The following is a 21,262-nucleotide window of genomic DNA, read 5'->3' as shown; positions in this document are numbered from 1 at the left end:
TAAGCTCACTGTAATGGCCTTATTCTGGAATAAAAGATGGGCCAATTTGCAGAGGAAAATTCCTATGAGAGGATGGAGAACATGGCACATGGTTTTGAAGTTAACAGAGCACTTTCTTTACTTTCTTTTTTTTTTTAACATATAAGGTATTTTATTTTTTCCGTTACATGTAAAGATAGTTCTCAACTTTTGTTTATACAAGCTTTACAATTTCAGATTTTTCTCCCTCCCTCCCCTCCCTCCCCCTTAGACAGCAGGTAATCTGATATAGGTTATATTTATATATCTATATATCTATATACATATATATCTATACACACATATATATATACACACATAACATTAATCCTATTTCTGCATTAGTCCTGTTATAAGAGAAAAAATCAGAGCAATGATGAAAAACCTCAAAAAAAAAAAAAAACAGCACCAAAACCAAAAGAAATAGTATGGTTCATTCAGCATCTATACTCCACAGTTCTTTTTTTTTTTTTCCTTGGATTTGGAGATCCTCTTCTATCATGAGTTCCCTGGAACTCTTCTGTACCATTGCATTGGTGAGAAGAATCTAGTCCATCACAGTAGGTCAACACTCAATGTTGATGATACTGTGTACAATGTTCTTCTGGTTCTGAACAGAGCACTTTCAATAACATAGTGGTATAGGGGCATGCACATACACTTCATCCATTCTACAGATGAGGAAACTGAGTCCCCCAGGATTCAAATGACTCACCTAAGTGGCTGATCCAAAAGCAAGGCTTGGAGTTTGGTTTTGAAGTGGGTGAGTCAGATTGGGATCTCAAGTGTTCTCACTTAGTCCCTATGGGAATACCTGTAAGCCTCAGTTTGATCATCAGAATAAATGGGTCAGAATAAATGAATATTAACTAGAGGTGATTTCCAACTCTAGATGTGCTAAAGTTTGTTTATATATATGCATGTGTATATTATAATATACATGCATATATATAACTTATATACATGTATGTATATAAAATAATTGATAAAAATCTTACTTTAACTAACCAATTAATTAATAATGTGTGTAGGAATATATATCTATGAAAATTGTTACACCAAATTGCCTCTATAGGAATTCTGCTATTGTCTCCAAGGCAAAATTGAATCAATATTTGAGAGCTGGAGGGGATTTTCTCAAGACTTTGTCATTTCAACTTGCAAAGGGGGAATATGAGGAAGAGAGAATGTGTTAAATGGGCTATGCGGTCACATAGAATGGTTTAATGGCAGAGTGTGGGCCAGAACTCATATAGATTGGATTAGTAGGTACAGTGTGGGATGTGGAGTTAGAAGACCTGTGTTCAAACTCTGTCTTGGACCATTATTGGCTGTGTGACCCTCTTATTACCACATTGTTTAATCTCTCTGTGCCTCAGTTCTCTTATTTGTAAAACAAGGTGGTTGTCTTCTAAGGGTCTTCTACAGTTTTCAATTTATGATCCTCAAATAGCAACTCACAATCCAAGGATATTCCTGCATCATACTGAGTGTTGATGGTCAGAAGGAAACCTTTAAAAAAACAGCCATAATGCTTTTTAGCTTAACTGGCTAAGAAAGCATGATAATGAGATTTGTTTGATTCCTGTGTGCATGAGCAAAATGATTTGACACAATTTTGAAATATTACCAGTTTGAAATGCCAGTCATATCTAGCCATGACTGTATTGGTTATATATGGGTTAGATATTGTCAAGGAATTGTAGGCTAGGGAGAGAAAGCTGGTCACATGGCAAGAGTGAGGGTGAGCAGCAGAGCCCTCTGTCGGTAGGTACCATGGAGGTGTCTGGAGATAGTGAGGGTCTTCAGCATGTGGATTCCACATGACATACATACTATGGGAGGATGTGGGTAAGATCTGCACTGAATGTTAATACCCACATGGATGGCTTGTGATTGGAGTGTCCTCTATAATAGGAGAGATCTCAGATCCATTGGACTATGTATTATATAGGGGCATGGTCAACTGCAACTCCCAGAGTCTTCCCCTTGAGACTTCATTACTCTCTGTGCCCTTGCATCATGAAAATTCCCTTATTAACAATTCTCTGCCTACTTCCACAGTGACACAGTCAATAACATACTTAGGAAAATCTGTGTTGAACTTTGTGCAAATAATGAAAGTCAAGCAAGGCTCGGCAGAACTTTATCTCTGACAGAAACCTCTTGAGGTTTATAAGTTATGAGAAGATTTTGAAATCTGAGCTCCTAGTAACACTTGAGTTGATGCTTAAACTGAATTTTATCACATGGACTTCATTGTGCTCCTTGAGGGATGACTGGAGATATATGTTAGAAAAAGTGGGTATTAGGGAGATTTCCAAAGGGGAGGAGAGTTGCTGTCCTCTGATGTAATGGGATAGTCTCCTGCCTTTTTGGCTTTGTGGAATAAGGTGCAGGTGCAGGAATGTAAATTATCCTTCTCTCTTTCCCCTCATCCTCTTGCATCTCCCATGTGATCCAAACCGGGATGGGGAGGAGCTGGATATCTGGAAGGGAAACCATTGTTTTATTAACATCAGAGATTCAAAGAGGGGGTGTGTGGGAGCTCTGCTGGGATGTGACTATCAAGGGAGACACTTTGAGAAACCATGCTGTTGTGCAAAAGAACTGGAGGGGGGGAACTCATGGAGGTGGGCCAGGAGCCATAGACTAGGGGAGAAAAACGTCCAGCTCAGGATAGTGCCATTGTCCCCCTCTATTACATCACTTAGGTGGAACAAAGCTCACCTACCCTAGTTATAGCTCTGCCTAGCATTCCAAATGGAATTCCAAATAGTGTTCTGTCGTGAGAGAGAAAACCAAGGAGCAGGATGTGCTAAGGCATTCAGGTTGTTCAGAAGGCACAGGCTTACATCTTTTATGCTCTCCTTTAACCCTAAATTATGACCCTTTTTGCCAAGTGGGAAAAGGATGGGTGAACTTCTTTTGGCTAGAGAGAAGTCTGTTGGGAATGAGGCCTTGGCTGGCTGGCTGGCTGGATTAGCCAGGGTGTGGTAGGAGACAACCCCACAGGTGTTTGAAAAATGGGCTTCCCAGAGCAATCAACAGCAGAGCTTAATGCTCTAACCAGATGGAAGTAATGATAGCAATAATGATGATGGTGGTGGTGTGATGGTGATGAAGCACTAATATAGTGATTTAACATTTGCCAAGCCCTGTATACAATATAATTACATATGTATATATACATATTTGTTTCTATCAAAAATCTTGTGAGGTGTTATAATTATCCCCATTTGGCTGAGGAAGGTTAAGTGACTTGACCAAGGTGACATAGCTCTTAAGTGACTCAGGTAGGATTTAAGGTCTTCCACATCCAGCTCTCTCTCCCCCAATGCGGAGTAAGGGCCTGGGAGCATTTTATGATTGAGTAGGATATATATATATATATATATATATATATATATATATATATTTGGTGAGGCAATTGGGGTTAAGTGACTTGCCCAGGGTCACACAGCTAGTAAATGTTAAGTGTCTGAGGCTGGATTTGAACTCAGGTCCTTCTGAATCCAGGGCTGGTGCTCTATACACTGTACCACCTAGCTGCCCCCTGGGAGCATTTTAAAACCAAGAAAATCCAGTTTCATCAGGGATTAATTTGGGAGTTTTGAAACCTATGAATGAATGCTTCTCTACTGGGATTCTCGAAAGATCCATGTTCTCCTTCTGCCCCACCAGAGTGTACTCAGAATACAGGTTTGTAGATTATGTATACACATATGTATATAAACATTTATCACTATTTATGATTTACATAGAAAAATAGATATCTACATACACATAAGCATATATACATATATACATACACACATGTCTTATCATATACAGTTCCATATTATGGGAACATAACCAAAACCATTGCTAATGCTGAGGTCCCTTTCCCCTGTAACTCTATGATCCAGCTAAGTGACTCAGTGGATAGTACACTGGGTCTAGAGTAAGGAAGACCCAAATTGTAATTGAGCCTCACAAACTTACTAGCTCTGTGACCCTGGGCAAGTCACTTGCTCTGTCTGCCTCACGTCCTTCATCGGCAAAATGGGGATAATAGCACCTACCTCCCAGGGTCATTATGAGAATCAAATGAAGTAATGACTGTAACGTGCTTTGCACACAACAGTCAGAGCTTCCTAAGTGCTTGTTTGCATGCTTCCTTCCTGGTGCTGGGAGATCTTTGAGTAGGGACAGTCTTTTGCTTTCCTCTGGCTCTCCAGAGCTCGGCATAGCTGCTGCATCTGAGGGATTCTTGTGGATTGACCCATGGGAATCCTGCCATTTGGATGTGGTACATCAGAGAGTGTCCTCAGCCCACTTCATTCTGAACAAAGTGGCTCCAGGAAGCCACTGTCTCTTCCTTCTCTTACCCAGATTCCTGGGTTTTTGTGCTGCACTGATCAGCCCTGGATAGGAGATAAGATCCTTGGTGTCACTTAGTTACTAACTACTGGATGACCTCAGGCAGACATCCCCATCCCTTCCCCCCCCCTCCCTTCCTCACTTTCCTCCAGGGCTCCTTCTAGGCCCATCCTCTGTCTGCATGTGGCTCTTCAGTCTCTCTGGCCTCTGGCACCTCTCTCTGTCCTGTAGAGGGCACTCCAGGAGCACCTTGATGAATGTTCATGTTTTTAGCATTGAAAGAGCCTGGGATCCTAGCAGCTCATCCAGCCCAGCACCCTCTTGTTGCACCAAGGACACTGAGACCCTGGGAGGAGCCATGATTTGTGCAAAGTCACAGGGAGCCTTGCATCTGAGGACCTCACAGATCTACACGCCACCTGGAGACTGGGGGGCTGGAGGACCACACAGCTAACAAGCCAAGGAGGAATTTCAAAACAGGAAATTCTAAACTTTCATTTTCCTCCACATTGGAAATGGGACCCAAACCTACCGAGCATCCAGATTCCCTTATTTTTATGGAGGCTCTGGCTATTTTTCCAGTTACTGGGGATCTTGTCCTGAGTCAAGTCACTCCCAGGTGCCTGACTCTCATCTCCAGTGTCCAGTGGGTTATCTGATATTGAAACCTTAATCATAGGAGGCATTTAACAATATTTGTTCAGGTGAGGTCTCCTAAGTCCTTAGGCCTCTCCAATGACCATCCCCATCATTGTCATTATGATGAGGCCATTTCTATTGTCCTTGCTATAGCTCTGCCATGCAGATAGTCCTAAAGTGATCTTCCCTGTTTAACAGATGAAGAAACTGAGGCACGAAGAGGTTAAGTAGCTTGGCCCAGGGCCACATAGCTATGTAAGTGTCAGCACTCAATTCTCCCAAGCTGTTTCCTTTTAAAGTAAGTAGCAGTGGCGCCATCTTGGGCATCCTAAGCAAATTTAGGCAGAGATGGAAGTCTCTTTTGAAAGACTTGAAAGGAATCAGTGGCAGGTCCAAAAATAGGAGGAAAAAATAGATTCTTGCTTATTTATGGTTGTGATTTACACTGGATACTCTGCTTTCTCCATCCTCTGAAAAAAGGCCCCCATATAGAATAAATGGGGCATTCTGAAGTCTGGGCTGGACCTCTTGGGGTCATGTTCTACCAGAGTGACAGGCAGAACCATCTGTTTGGAGTTTTCCTGTGTGTCCTCTGATCCCCTACAGGCTTTGTCACCACCATTGAGAGTAAAAGCCACTAGCTGTTCTCCTTGGCATTTTAAAAGTGTCATTGTGAGCTGTGGGCAACTGTGACCCAGCCCTTCTAACAGCAGCTTCAAGAACATGAAGGTCTCCACATGACTCTGATAAAAGTGAATCCTGGGGGCTTTACCAACCTGTACCTACCCCTTTAGTTCCACAGTCCCAGCAGGCTGGGAGTTACCTTCCAAAGGCCTTCAGTGATCAGAGAGATGGGAAAGTCAGACTAGGTCTGAGATATATATATATATATATATATATATATAATTTTAGACTTGACATTACTGGTGTTGGATGAAAGATTGTTTTTTTTTTACAAAATGTATCTGAGAGCTTTGTAAAAGCAGAATGAGGGCGATCACAGAATGGATAAAGGGCTGGGCTTTGAGTCAGGAAAATGTAGTTTCAGATCCTGGTTGTGGCATCAACTAGCTGAGCATAAGAAGGTACTGTGGATTTGGCCAGGCTGAAATCCTTTGCCTGCTTCCTGCCTGTGTGGCTTTGGGTAAATCACTTCTTTGGGCCTCAGTTTCCTCTTTTGTAGAATGGAGAGGTTATGCTGGATACCTCTAAGGGTCCTCTTTAGTCTCTGATCCTTGGTTAATCCAATTAGCTTCTTGAAGACTCAGTTTCCTCAACTGTAAAATGGGAATGATAATGTCTATAATACCTTTCTCCCTGGCTTTTGATGAAGTTCAAATAAGGCAAAATGCATTGCAGGTTTTAATGAAGCACTATACCAGTTCTGAATTTTATTGTAATTGTTATCATTGCATTTAGCAGTATTGATGTTTACACCTTTGCAAAATGTCTAATCAATTGGAGGTATCTAAATGTTGGCAAATTCATTCTTGGTGACCTAGAACCCAGATAGTCAGAACATTACCCTAATGAGCTCAGGGAGGAGTCCAGGGCAGCTTCCTGACAATGACAACCATGATGACAATGATGGATTAGGTGACTTGTCCAGGGTCGTCACACAGCTAGTAAGTGACTGAGGTCAGATTTGATCTTAGGGCTTCCTGAATTCAGTCCCAGAACACTATCCAATGCAGCACAACCTAGCTGCCATTAGGAACCTGGGCAAGACAATTCTGTTTCTGTAGAAAACCATAGAGAGCACTATTGTTGGGGGAATGTGTGTTTGATCATTACTGGTACTTTGTTTCTAGACTCTGAAAGCCTTGATTTTCCCAAGGATGCCTCAGGGCACTTCAACACATGAACAGGAGCTGCATTTCCTTGGGTCAAGAGCTGGGATTTCATTAGTGGAGGAATTCCTGGTTTGGAAACTCCACCCACGGGTTATTGCTATTTAGGTTCAGATGTGTCTGACTCTCCATGACCCCATTTGGGGTTTTCTTGGAAAAGGAGCCATTTCCTTTTCTAGCTCATTGTACAGATGAGGAAACAGGGTTAAGTGACTTGCCCAGGATCTCACAACTATTGAGGATCTGGGGCCAGATTTGAATATAGGAAGATGAGTCTTCCTGACTCCAGGCCTGGCAGTCTATGCTATCAGCCTCATAATCAATATAGTGGGTATTTAACACTGGAGGGTACCAGTAAAGCTGTACAGGCTGTAGGAAAGGGGTGTATCCCCCTAAGAAGTTCTGCTGGAGGATAGCAGAGGATGAAAAATGACACCCCCTCCCCCTCTAGTGGCTTTGTCCTTGCAAGGGCAGTAAGTTCAGAGAATGGAGAGCCCAGGACATGGTGGGTTCATTGTACTCATCAGTCACACCACCATAAGAGGCTCTTGGGCCAGAGCATGTTTGATGTGTTAAAACAACAGGAACAACAACAATAATAATCGAAAGAAGATGAAACATTTGGAAACAGAAGGGGATGCAGGCCATCCCATCATCTTGTCTGGATTGAAGCTATTCTGACAGAACTTTTCCGTTCTGGCAATAGTCCTCAGAACACTAAACATCAGATAATAACAGCATGATGACCTGTCTTGCTGACCATTTTGGTCTGAACTTCATCCAAAAAGAGAGGTGACAGTGAAAATAATCATTATAATTGATATAATTATAATCCAAATGATGACATGTATAATTAGCTTAACATTCGAATGACCCAAATTTGTTACGTTTTAGGGCTTACAAATGACTTTCATAATTAATTTGCTAACACTTTGGTTTTATGGGATAAGAGCAGTTTCTCAAATCAGAGCTTCATCTCAGCAGTGGACATGATTCCACTGGACCCACTTCTTTATGGCTTGGAGGGTTACAAGGTACTCTACAGTTGATCCTCACAACTACCCTGTGAGGTAAATGCTAATATTAATCCCATTTTACAGATAAGGAAACTGAGACCCAGAAAGGGTAACTCATCCATGGGTAAGTGACCCAAGGTGGGATTTGGACTCAGGTCTTCTTCATTCCAGGTTCAGCACTCATTGTGCCATGAATGATGCTGCTATGTGGCACAGTGGGTAGTTCGTTGACATTTTTCTTAGAGTCAGGAAGACCTGAGTTCAGATCCAGACTTTGGAAATTTTCTAGCTATGTGACCCTGGGCAAGTTCCTTAACTGGTCAGTCTCAGTTTCGTCATCTATAAAATGAAAATAATGTCACCTGCTTCCTAGGGTTGTTGTAAGGATGGAATGAGATAATAATTGTAAAGTGCTTAATATAGTTCCTGGCACATAGTAGGTGCTTAATAAATGAGTGTTCCCTTACCAGTGTGACCCTGGGTAAATCCTCCCTTGGCTTCGGCCTTAGTTTCCTCTGCAGAGACGGGCATGTTGCATCTTGATATCTCTGCTTGTCTGTGAGGCTCAAGCTTTTTCATCTGTACAATGGAAAGAGTCATGCTTTCATGCTGACCTAACTTGGGTGTTGGGAGGATGGCACTTGCTCAAGACCACAGGGGTTAACCCAGGACCGAGGAGGGGAGGAGGGAGTTGCAAAGTACAAATATTTCACTTAATTCTTGCTTATCCACATTTTTATAGTTGAGGAAATGAGGCAGGCAGAGCTTAGGTGAACTGCCCAAGGTCACCCAGCTAACAAGAGCATTGCATCTGGGCCCTCTGGATTCCAACTCTGTTACTCCCTACTTCTTGGATCGGAGCCAAGTCCTTTTCCCCACTCCAGTTCTCCTTTTGCTGGACTTTGAAGGTCCTAATGTGGCTACTGAGGTCTAGTTCTCCACTGCAAACTCTTGTTATCTGTATAAATGCTCACCAAGTTCACGCTCCACTTCACACTCTGCACCTTAGTTTTCTTTTATCCCTTCACTCTCAGAATGCCCTGACATTTTCTCACTTGATCCCCCTTTTGCCTCTAACCTGGCTCATCTTTTTAGTGTCTTTTTTAGGAGAAAAATAAGCAAAACACAAAACTATCCATTCCATTACCTCCTAACCATTTTTACAACCCCCCCCCCCCCCCGCCCCGCCCAATCCATTGTAACTAAGGAGTCAGGACAAATCACTTTTCTCAGGCTCAGTTTAATCATCTGTAAAATGGGGATAATAAATACTTGTATCTATATTATGGAGTTATTGTGAGGCTCAAACAGAATATATATATATGTAATATAATTATTATTATACTAATTCTTCTTAGAGGTCCCACATTTTCTGAAGAAACTCAGTCACACACTACCCAATAAGATGGATGGATGGCTCTCCTAAGTACAGAGATGTACAACTTCTGTGGGATTGCTTCATTGCAGGGAGCCTATGCAATATTGTATATTGAGAAGTCAGCAAAATGAAAATGTGTGTTCATATAAAAATCCTCTAAATTCATATAAATGGCACCTTAGGCTTCTTCCCAGAGGGAAGCAAGCAGCTCTTTTTTTTTTTTTTTTTTTTTTGGTGAGGCAATTGGGGTTAAGTGACTTGCCCAGGGTCACACAGCCAGTAAGTGTTAAGTGTCTGAGGCCAGATTTGAACTCGGGTCCTCCTGACTCCAGGGCCTGTGCTTTATCCACTGTACCATCTAGCTGCCCCCAGCAGCTCTTTTTAAACACAGCATACAGAGGTACACCTAATGCTAGCAAAGACCATGGCATGGGGCCAAGAAGGCAAATGTTTTAATTGATTGGCAGCATGGATTTAACACAGACAAAAAAAATGCTGAAACCAAGCTCCTTCATTTCTGGAGCTGTGACAGTAGCAAGGTATGGGGTCATCAGATTTAAAGCTGGCTGCATGGGTCAGTATCCTGGCTCTAACAGTTGACTTCTTCTTCAGCCCTTATTAGCCTCTGAGAAAATCTGGAGAAAAGAGCTTCATCACCCACCCCTAGCCAAGGCTGGCAGGAAGACCAGGATGGGAGCTGGTCTAAGCCAAGCAAGCATACTGCATTGGAATGGGACAAAGTAGAAGAGCTTAGAGGAGGAAGCTTGCCCTCAAACCTTAGGGGCGATGTGCAATTAAGCAATTCCCCTACTTCTAGGCATCGTCCAAAGATGGCAAGTTTAGACCTGCATAGACATTGGTTAGCGAATCTCTATAAGCAAAGCGAGCTGGTCCGGACTAGTTCTATCATGGGGACACCTTCAGGAAATGAGCTGGAGAGCATCATTTTGGCCCAGGACAAGGTCTCCCTTTCCCCTAGTCAGTCCCACATGTTTCCGTGTTGGGGGTGGGGGATGATGATGTATTGTATCTGGTACAATGTATTCTGGTATTGCCAGAAGATCGATAGTCCCTAAACAGTCAATCGTTGGAATTCCCATGCTTCTTTTAATCAGGGAATGGTCTTGAAAGGCCAGATAACCCAGGAACCTCTGGACTGAGGTTCTTAGCATTCCAATTTTATGGGTTGAACCAGTTAAAATTTTTTTGGTCTAAATCTGTTTTAGCAGAGCCGATTCCCCTTTGGTGTCAGTCAAGCTGTGTTTTGTCAAGTTTATAGATGCAATCCAACCCAACAATTATTTAAGCACCTACTGTGTGCAAGGCACTGGGCCAAGTGATACAAAGGCAACACTCTAAAAATAGCTCCTAAAGCTAAACCATAGTCTCTTCAGCTGGGATGATGACGACAACAATGGTGATAGATAGATAGATATAGATGTACATACACACATAAGATAACCTATGAAATGGCTAAGATCCAAGGGTGGAAACAAAAGGTATTCAATAGGCTAACACCACATGAACTCAACCTGAAAACCAGTACTTATCAATTGATATAGATTGTTCAAGGAAACAGTAGACACTGTAGTATATCTTTGGGAATTTCTACCAATGAACACCTACTTCATAATCTGATCAAGTGGTCACAATTATACACCAGAAGCTATCTGTCCTTCATAAACTGAGTCACCAAATCCCCATATGACAAATTCAACCCCTGACAATTTGGGGCACAGAATAAACTGTAGTGAAACTGGAACACTACCATGTTCATCTTAATGAAGGTCTCCAAATCTGGGCTCCTTCCTGCTATACTGTATCCTTCATTTTACAGAAGAGGACGCTGAGGCACAGAAAAACAGTGACTTGCCAAAAGGTCACCCATCTAAATAGGAAGAAGCAGAACTAAGATTGGATCCAACCCTGGGCTTCTCTCCTAGAAGTCACCTTCCCTACTTCTCCCCAGAGGAGTCAGTTTACTGGGGCTGGAAGTGACGCTTTGAACAAACCTCCCACAATCTCTGGGCCCCTCTGTGGAAGCCCTGGGCCACACCCCCTTCGCTTTCCGCTGTCTATTATTCTTTGCTTTCTCCCTCATCCCCTCCCCCCAGAGCTATTGCCACATGTGCTCTTTCTGACTCTGGGCAGGATCATGGATAAGATGGGATGGGATGGGATGTTTATTAGGAGAGAGGGGGAGGAGAGCAGCTGTGGAGCCTGGGGAAGTGACTGGCCTGCCGTAATCATGTTTGGCAGGTCAAGGGTGAGACTTAGCCTGAAGGGATTTGTCCAATGCCCGGGGCGAACAGAGCACTTCTAATCCTGTCCAGATGTTTCCGTTCTCCTCAGTGCATAAGTTACATTCAACATAAAAATCATGTGTGCTGGGCTCCCAGTGGTTGGTGCTGGGGAATTCGGGGTTTCTTATAGAGCCCTGGCATTCTGGGCTCTGGCTCCCAGCTGCTTCAAAGAGACCAAACTTTCCAGGATTGGTTTGGCTAGGAAGACTTTCTTCAAGTCAGTTGTTATCACAGTCATTGTTCAAGAGAATTGTAAACTTCAGCTAAGCCCATAGCCTTGGTGCTGCTGACTTGTGGATTCTGCTTTTGGTCATCTCCAAGTGACCAAGATGTTGAAGGGGAAGAAAGGCTCAGTCTGCTTAATTCTCTGAGCCCGCAGTGCTGCCTCATATTAGGGCAAAGGAAATGTGTTATGGAAATCCCGGCCCCCTCCTCCCCGGCCCCACCCCAGCATAGTGCTGGTTAGATACTGGTTGGTGCCAACATTAGAACTGCATCCCCAAAATGTTGGACCACAGAGATGAGGAGTCACTGTTAGGATAGGGCTGGGCCTTTGACCTCTGCGATGTACTTTCTCTGGAATCTCCATTGCCTGACCAAGGGGGCTGAGGCTCATTTCAGATAAAATGGAATTAGGGTTAGATGAGTCTCAGCAGAAAAATACATTATGTGGTGACCTTGGGGCCTCATCTGGGCCTCTCAGTTCCCTGCATAGTTACTCCCAGGCTTTCATTTGTAATGGTAATCCTCCTAAAAGAGGGTAACTGCCTTTTCTTTCCCCTGGGGATATATATTTTGTTCTTCACATAACTGAGTTTCTTTGCTCTTTGATTAGTGAGAAAGATGGCCACACCAAGAAGTAGCTCAGTTTTCTCATCTATAGAATTTGGGGTCAACCATGGGATTTGAACCCAAGTCTTTGGGCCCCAAAGCCCAAAGGCTAGCACTCTGCCACTGCTCCTCAAATAAGGAACACAGAAAAAAAAGTGGATTCTTTTTTTTTTTTTTTTGGTCTGGGCAATGAGACTGGTGCTTTATCTACACCTAGCTGTCCCCTTCAATGATTTTTAAATGTCTTTCCCAAGGCCCTCTGGAAGTCATGGTCTCTGAAGAGATAGGAGACATGCACTGAGGGGTGGTATTAGCACATTGATTTCTATTCTCACCACTTAGCACAGTGTATGGCATATAGTAGGTGCTTAATAAATGCTTGTTTGACTTGACTAGTTAATAACAACCAGCATTTATGTAGCACTTTACAAGTATTATCTCTGGGAGTCTACTGGTGAATGTTCAATAGCTGTCTCTCCCAAAATACACAAGCCACACTTTTCAGTTCACTGTGCATGAATATTTTCCCCTACTACTTGCTTTAAGTCTGGAGAATCAAGAAAGCCAGGAGTGGAGGCCTGCTTTGTAACTTGTGTTGGTTTCCAAAATGTCAATGCTCACCTTGGAACTTTCACCTTTCCCTCACTTGTGACTATCTGGGTATTAGGTGTCAGGTGAATGGCTTCTCCTGGAGTCATATTTGAAGGCAGTCTTCCTGACCCAAGAGCACCATCTAACTTCCTGTAAATTTTGTCTTGCTGAAACTTCCAGTCATTAATTGCTTCCGGTTCTGGTCTGTGGCCAAGCAGGGAAAGAATGACTCCCCTTTCCACATGACAACCTGAAAAATACCTGAGCACTGTTACCATCTCCTACCCCCACCCCAAGTGAGCTTTTCCCCCAGCTGACTCCCCTGGCACCTGCCTGGCTTCTCTAAGGATGATGCCTCCCATCCAACAAGCTCTTCTGACTGCCCTGTCATGTGGTTGACATGTATTTGTACTCCCACAGTGGAGCACTGGGCCTAAATGCTTCCTAAATGCTTGGCATCTGGCCCAGCCTCCCAGTTGGACAAATATAAGCACTGAGTCCCAGAGAAGTCAGGTCACTAGCCAATAGCAGAGGCAGTTTTGGAAGCCAGGTTTTCTGGTTTGTAATTGGAAGGCTTTTTCCCATTCCCAGATTGGCTTTCTAGCTTCTAAAGGAGCTGGTATGAATAGGTTTGTGAAGGGGAGACCTGGGCACCCCTTCTGTCCCACCTGTGGGGGGAGGGGGAGAGCCTCTGCCACTGCCACCTCTCCACCCCCATCTCGTGCTGAGGTCGAGCAAGCCTAGTCCCTCTATAAAAACACTGGTACATTAAGGGTCTGCGCTCTCTTCATCTCCTCTGTCTGTCTTGGAGCCAGGGAACCTTCTCATACCTTGGGGGGCAGGGCTTTGTGTCTACCACATACTAGACCCTTAATAAATGATTTCATGTTCATTGATTGAACAGTTGAATTCTATTTTTAACTCTGATAATCAGTGACCAGCAGGCCAAAATGTTGGACAGCTGCCAAGCGGAGCTGGGGACCCGGCTATGTGTGGTGCAGAGTAGAAACGCAGAGCGGGTTTGGTTTTCTTTTGTGTCAGGGTTGGGTTATGCCCCAGACAGCTTTCTCCAACACCCTCATTTTCTTTTTTAAAATGATTGTCTTTTTCTTTTTCCCTCTGTATTTTTTCCATTCCCAGAGTCAAAAAGGTGATGATGGCTACTCAAGTCTCTTCCTGCTCCAATAGCCTATAGGGCAGAATGGGCTTGTCAAGGTTCAGGGTTTGCAGAAATTCAAGTTTCACTAGTGTAGAGAGTCCTGCATTTGGAGTCAGGAGAACCTGAGTTCATATCCCAATGTGGTGAATCTGGCAAGTCACCTAATCCTTGCCTGACTCATTGTCCTCATGTCTAAAAGAGAGAGAATAATAGCCTTCAGTGCCTTGCAAAGTCATTGACATCAAATGAGGTCGTGTTTGTAAATCCTTAGCAAACTTTCAAATGCCACACAACTGCTAGTTATGTTCCTTCTGTTACCCATTCCTCTTTGCTGAAGGCAAATATAGGGCAGGGCCTGGAGCTTCAGTCCTCTCAAGGCTGAAATTCCTTCTCTTCCCAAATCACCCACTGTGAACAACAAGAGTCCATTTCTTCTGAAGCCAAAAAGGAAGGGGGGGAATAGGAGAAAAAGATGGTAATAAATATATAAAGCATCTTATGAACTTTAATCTCTCTCTATATTTGATTTTATATATATGTATAGTTATACATACACATACATATATAGATCGGTCCTGTCTGACTTTTCTGTGACCCTCATTTGGGGTTTTGTTGGCAAAGATACTGGAGTGGTTTGTCATTTCCTTCTCCAGCTCACTTTACAGATGAGGAAACTGAGACAGGGTCAAGTGACTTGCCCAGGGTCACACAGCTAGGAAGTGTCTTGAGGCCATATTTAAACTCAAAGATGGGTCTTTCTGACTCTAGGCCTGGCACTTCATGCATTCTGGTGCCAATCAGCTGCCTCATATATACTATATATACATTATATATACTATATAATGCCATGTATAATTAATATACATTTGGTAATAGAATCTATGTAATATAGTTATCAATTATTATAGTATAGTTCAGGACCCTGTGGTTATTATTAAATGAAGAAAAAAATATATACATATATTTAACTCAAGAGTTTGGGTGGCATTTCTCTGTCTGAATATGCCTGTTTCTGAGGGATTTCTGCTTACTGTGAACCACCAAGGGAGATGTCCCAATGCAGTGGATGAACCACTGATCTTTAAACACTTAAAAACAAAACAAAAAAGGGGCCTCTTTCTGCCTCAGTTTCCCCAACTGTAAAATTAAGATAATAATAATAGCACCCACCTCATAGGATTGTTGTGAAGAGTAAATGAAGTATTTGTCAAGCACCTAGCATAATGCCTGGTATACAGGTGGAGCATAATTAATGTTTGTTCCCTTCCCCCATCCCCAAGCCCAGCCTGAATCTCAACCTTTCTTTTTTTTTTTTTGTCATACTTACTTTAGCAGAAGCAAACAAAATGGTAGTAAACTCAATTTTGGAAAAAAACAAGCAATAGTGAAAATCTGGAGCAGTTTGATCTTCCTTGCCATCATAGTTGTAGCTTTAGAATAGAAAGGAGTCTTAGAGTTTATTTAGTCTAGTCATCACTTTTACACTTTGCTAAACTGAGACCTACAGATGTTGTGTTCCAGATGACATAAAATTAGAATTTGAACAAAAGGTCTCTAATTCCAGATTCTTTTCTTAGATTCTTCAACATGCTTTTAAACTGTCATATCATTGGAAATTAGCATGTAAATAGGAACGGCCAAATTTTGTGTTTCTGTGACCACGAAATACAAATTCAGAGAGGGATGCCCAGACCTGCACTTTGAAGGTCCTACCTCCTGAAAGTCAGGGTGGTACAGGCAGGCTGAATCCTGGCTCTGCCACTTTTTTCCAGGTGACCCAGAGCAAATAGCCCACACTCTCAGGGCCTCAGTTCCTCATCTATTCAATAAGGGTTTTGGACTCCTTGGGCTCAGAGATTCCTTTTCCAGCTCTAAATCTAAAGCCGATGACATTCCATTCAACTTGTGAGATTCCTCAAAGTGCCACATTAACATCGTGTGTTTGTTACTGCTTTGGTCTAATGGGAGAATATGTGTTCTTTTAAATACACCAATGGGTACAATGACACATATATTTGGACATAGCCAAGGTGGAAATTTGTTCCACTCCTCATTGGTTTAAAAAGTTTTGTTTTTCTTCCCCTTCCCCTATGGTGGAAGTGTAAAGGAGGGGAAAAAAAGAATAGTTGGTAATGGGAAAAATAATTAAAGGTATACAGGCCTGTCTGTAGAGGGTAGCAATTAGCAGCTTGTGGGATCAGAAATGACTCATGATAACAAGTAGAGTTCTTGCCTCTATTACAGTAATTCTGGACTGTTCCATTAGACTGTGATGGTTAAGTGACTTGCCCAGGGTAACACAGCGAGTGTCAAGTGTCTGAGGTGGGATTTGAACCCTGGTCCTCCTGAATCCAGGACTGGTGCTTTATCCACTTTGCCACCTAGCTTCCCCCTTCTCTTGTGATTTAAGGACTTAATACCTTTGCTTACTAGTAACATTACAAGGGCCACTTAGTATGGGGGCCTGAATTAGAGAACCCCTGGGTAAATGAATCATGGAGACCTTTTCCCTTTCAATGTGTCTAGAGACGATGGTGATGATGGTGGTGGTGATGGTGGTGGTGGTTGTGACAATGATGGTAATGGTGATGGTTTTCCATCTGTCTCCTTTTTTAGCTGCTCCTCCCCGACTGAAAGAGATGAAGAACCAGGAGTCAGCTACTGGTTCAAAGCTGGTTCTTCGGTGTGAGACCAGCTCAGAATACTCTTCTCTTAAGTTCAAGTGGTTCAAGAATGGGAGTGAATTAAATCGGAAAAACAAGCCACAAAATGTCAAGATACAAAAAAAGCCTGGGTGAGTATGCTGCATTCGCCATGAGAAAGATGTGCTCAAAAGGGGGTGGGGGAGCAGGAGGGAAGGCGAGCCACTGTGTAAAATGGCATTAGTTGTGACATGGTGGGTGGCTGACTTAAGCACAGGAATTGCTGACTTCAAGGACTTCTTTGATCCCCACTAGCCCTTCGAACATCACTCTAGGCCTTTTCTTATCAGTAAAGCAAGGTAGCTTGATCTATGATCCTGTGATAGGAAACCAAGTACTTATTGTGCTAAGCACTATACTATATACTATGTGAAGCACTCTACAAAAATTATTTCATCTGGTTCTCTCAATAACCTTTTATGATCCCATTTTATGGTGAAGGAAACTGAGGTAGACAAGTGGTTAAGTGATGGAGGTCAGATTTAAACTCAGGTGTTCCTGAGTCGAGGTGATTGTATTCCCTAGCTGCTTTGACCATTCCAAAAAAGAGTGGGTTTAATCTAAAGAATCTTTTGAGGGAAAATATCTCAAAGAGAATTTTAGAATCAACAGTCATTTGGCAAGGCAAAATGGAGGCTCTGAAGCCTGTTTTAAAGGCAGTTATGGAGAAAATGACTTTCAATAAGTGACTAGATGCCTGCTTTTCTCCTTCAGTGGCTCCTACTTCTCAAGAGTTCTTGAGCATCAGAATTACTGGGACCAATTTTGGAGAAATATCTTAATCCTTATTTCCCATTGTGGGGCAATGAGTGTTAAGTGACTTACCCAGGGTCACACAGCAAAGAAATGCCATAACTGTGCCACTTAGCTGCTCCCAGAGCAGCTGGTTAGGTTTCAGAGTCTCTTCAGAAACTATTCTATCTATTGCAAAGAAAGTGCAGAGCATGCTGCCCACCATTTTTTTTTTGAGGGATGGAGAATCTATTTCATTCCTTGGGATGTCTTATGACATTGTTTGCTTCTAACCCTAAGTCTTTTAAGGAGAGAGAAATATTTCTATTTTATGGTCCCATGATTTGATTAAATTCACTCTATTTGAACAAATATTCCTGGAATTTGTGGTGGAGCTTGGAGTCAGAAGACTCCCAACTCTACTACCTATGTGGCCTTGGACCAGTCACTTCCCCGACTTAATCTATCATGATGGGATCTGAGTAGATCAGGGCTACTTAAACTTTTTCTACTCATAACCAATGCTTTAAAACCTGAGAAATTTTTATGTGACCCTGGGTATATTGGTAGATAAAATATGTGTACATAATATTTTACTGTTGCCAAATTTTTTTGCAACCCTCACATTCATTTACATAACCCCAGATAGGGTCATGACCCACAGTTTAAGAACCTATTTCTGCATCATTTTCCCTTTTTTCCCCTTTCTTTTTTATTTACTATTTTATTTTCCCCCAATTATAGGAAAAACATTTCAGCATTCATTCCCAAATCTTCTAAGTTCCAAATTCTTTCCCTTCTTCTCTCCCAATTTGATATAGGCTATACATGTGTAGTCATGCAAAACATTTCCATATTTAACTAGATCATTTTCTTTTTTTTTTCTTTTGTTTTTGTGGGGCAATGAGGGTTAAGTGACTTGCCCAGGGTCACACAGCTAGTGAGTGTCAAGTATCTGGGGTTGGATTTGAACTCAGGTCCTTCTGAATCCAGGGCCAGTGCTTTATCCACTGTGCCACCTAGCTGCCCCCTTGACAGATCATTTTCAAAGTCACTTCTAGCTCTAAAAATCTGTACTGCTACTTCTGATTACATTTAGTACTACTTTTTGTGAGAAGTAGGAAATATCTTGATTTTTTTGCTTCTCAAATGTTAGTGGTAAGTTGTCTTGGAGGAAGAGTCAGGGGAGAGATAGAGACAGAGGCCGAGAGATGGAGACAGAGATACTGATGACAGAGAGAAACAAAGAGAGGAAGGGATGAAAGGAAAGAAAAAGGAGGAAGGGACAGACTGAAGAATTTCTCGCATATCCCAGATAACAAGATGTGAGCTAATAAATGAGGTCTCATCATCCATCATATTTAAATGCACTTCGGTCTCCCTTCCTACAGGAAATCAGAACTACGCATCAGTAAAGCTACACTCGCTGACTCCGGGGAGTATATGTGCCAAGTGACCAGCAAACTAGGCAATGACAGTGTATATGCCAACATCACCATCGTGGAGTCAAATGGTAAGAAATGGATATGACATTCTCTTTCTCCAAAAGGTGCAGAGATGAGCTTTTCAGAGCCATTGGCTAGTGAGACATTGACATGATTGTGTTCCTGTTCCTTGAGAACCATGAGACAATGGACAGACAAGCTCTGTGTATGTGTGCGCGCACACTGTGATTTACATTTATAGAAAGATTGGACTGAATGATGCCCCTTTTTCTGCCACAGGTAAGACATAGACATTTGAATGGTAAGCTCCTTGAAGACAGGAGCTAGGAGCTGTTTTCACTTGTGTCTTTGTATCCCCAGCACCTAGCCCAAGGCCTGACTCATAGGTGATAAACACTTGTGGATTGATTCATTGACTAAACAACTATGGAAAAAAGCCAAGTTACTTAAGCTTCAAGTTTGATACTATAGGACAATTATGCCCAAGGTACCATCAAGGATACATTTCTTTGGTCTCCTTTTGGCAATAGATGATGGAATAAAGATGGAGCTAGGAATAATTGAAGTTGGAGGGGAAAGTTGCCGAGGCACATTTCGACACAATCTAAGGAAAAATGAAATAAATTGGTAATTTTGAGAAATCAGCTGCCTTAGGAGGGGCTAGGCTCTCCATCGCCAGAGGGCCTTCAGACAGGGCCTTGCTGGTCACTAGGAGTGGATGCTGTTGGGGAATTTTTTTTTGGTTTAAATCCAGTTATCATTTTTTTCATATAAATATATTTCAGTTACATCCAGAGATAGTTTTCAACATTTGTTTTCATAAGATTTCTAGTTTCAAATTTTTCTCCCTCCCTCCCCTCCCTAGTTCCTCCCCAAGACAGTAAGCAACTGATATGGGTTATATATGTATAATCACATTAAATATATTTCTGCATTAGTCATGTTATGAGAGAAGAATCTGAGCAAAAAGGAAAAACCTCAAAAAAGAAAAACAGCAAAAACAATAGAAACAGTATGGTTTGATCTGCATCTAGATTCCACAGAGAGATTTCATTTCTCCTCTCCGTGCCTTGGTATAGTCTGTGATCTCTGAACTATACTCCCTTCTCACTCACTTGGGTGTTTTTAGATTTCAATCTTCCTCTAGTGCTCAACTCAAGGGCCACCTCTTACATGGGGCCTATCCTGATCCCCTCTTCCACCAGCCACAAGTGAATTCTGGACTTCCCCTTCTTTGTATTAGGTATATGTTTTGCGATTGCTCACATGTATACATTCCATTTATCCTCCTAAAGTATAAATTCCTAGAGGGCCTCAGAACTTATCAGAGTACTTGACATGTAGTAGGCATTAATAATTGCTAGTGAATGATCAATTTATTCTATCACATCCAGGAATTCAATTTGCATAAAATAGGATTAATCTCTGTATCAGAGCTAGGGATTCCGCTCATCTTGATAACAGACTCAGCTTCCCAATAACAATTGAATTGGGAATGTAATTATAACTGCTGTGGTTTGGGTGTGTCGGTCACGGGTCTGCCATTAATCATGGAAAACAAATGGTCTCATTCTTTATAGGGGACAACCCCAGAAAGATAGAGAAACTGTCTGTAATAAGAAGATCTGAAGTCCTTCCAGATTTGCGGGCTTGTTTGCTGATAGGTTTTTCTAAAACCCCTCAGTTGAACAGCCGTGAGTCTTAGATCTGAAACTAGTGATGGATTTCAGAGCTGTTCCTATACCCCAATGAAAATATTCTTCTTAATTGGTTTTAGAGAAACCTGGGGTGACTTCTATGAATTGATAGAGTGGAATGAGCAGAACTTGAGAGAATAATGGATAGGATAACATTTATATAAAAATGTTGCAAGATGTTGGTGTATGTATTGCCCAACCACATCTCCAGAGGACCAAGGATGAAATCTGTTCTCTACCTTCTGCAGAGAGGTGATAGACTCAAAATGTGGCATTTTTGGATGTGTGAATTGTTTGTTATTATTCTGGGTGAGGAGGAAGGGAGAGATAATAAGGACTACTGAAAATAGTAAAAAAGGAAGAAAAGTAAGAAAACAAGATCACCAAAGCATGTAAAAATTATACAAAAAAAGAGTGGGAAACAGACAAGCGAGGCCTGCTTTGAAAATAACATGTGGTTTAAAGGAAAGCTATATGTAACAGCTTTGGGGCTTTATGTTCAATTGACTTTTTCTGGTCAACTTGATGGAAATGCTTTT

The 21,262-nt window shown here is 42.1% G+C and overlaps 1 protein-coding gene across 2 annotated transcripts in view; it reads left to right on the top strand.

The window, feature by feature from the left end:
- The window catches only part of NRG1 (neuregulin 1), an 818,450-nt gene that overhangs the window by 647,908 nt on the left and 149,280 nt on the right, over positions 1-21,262 (top strand). For both annotated transcript variants that reach the window (XM_043971800.1, XM_043971806.1), the window contains exons 2-3: positions 16,764-16,941; positions 18,973-19,094. In XM_043971800.1, the coding sequence (XP_043827735.1) occupies positions 16,764-16,941; positions 18,973-19,094 (300 nt within the window). The remainder of the gene's footprint in view (positions 1-16,763; positions 16,942-18,972; positions 19,095-21,262) is intronic.

Source organism: Dromiciops gliroides, chromosome 6 (assembly GCF_019393635.1).
Source record: "Dromiciops gliroides isolate mDroGli1 chromosome 6, mDroGli1.pri, whole genome shotgun sequence".
Taxonomy (NCBI): domain Eukaryota; kingdom Metazoa; phylum Chordata; class Mammalia; order Microbiotheria; family Microbiotheriidae; genus Dromiciops; species Dromiciops gliroides.
This window is presented reverse-complemented; position numbering and strand designations above follow the sequence as displayed.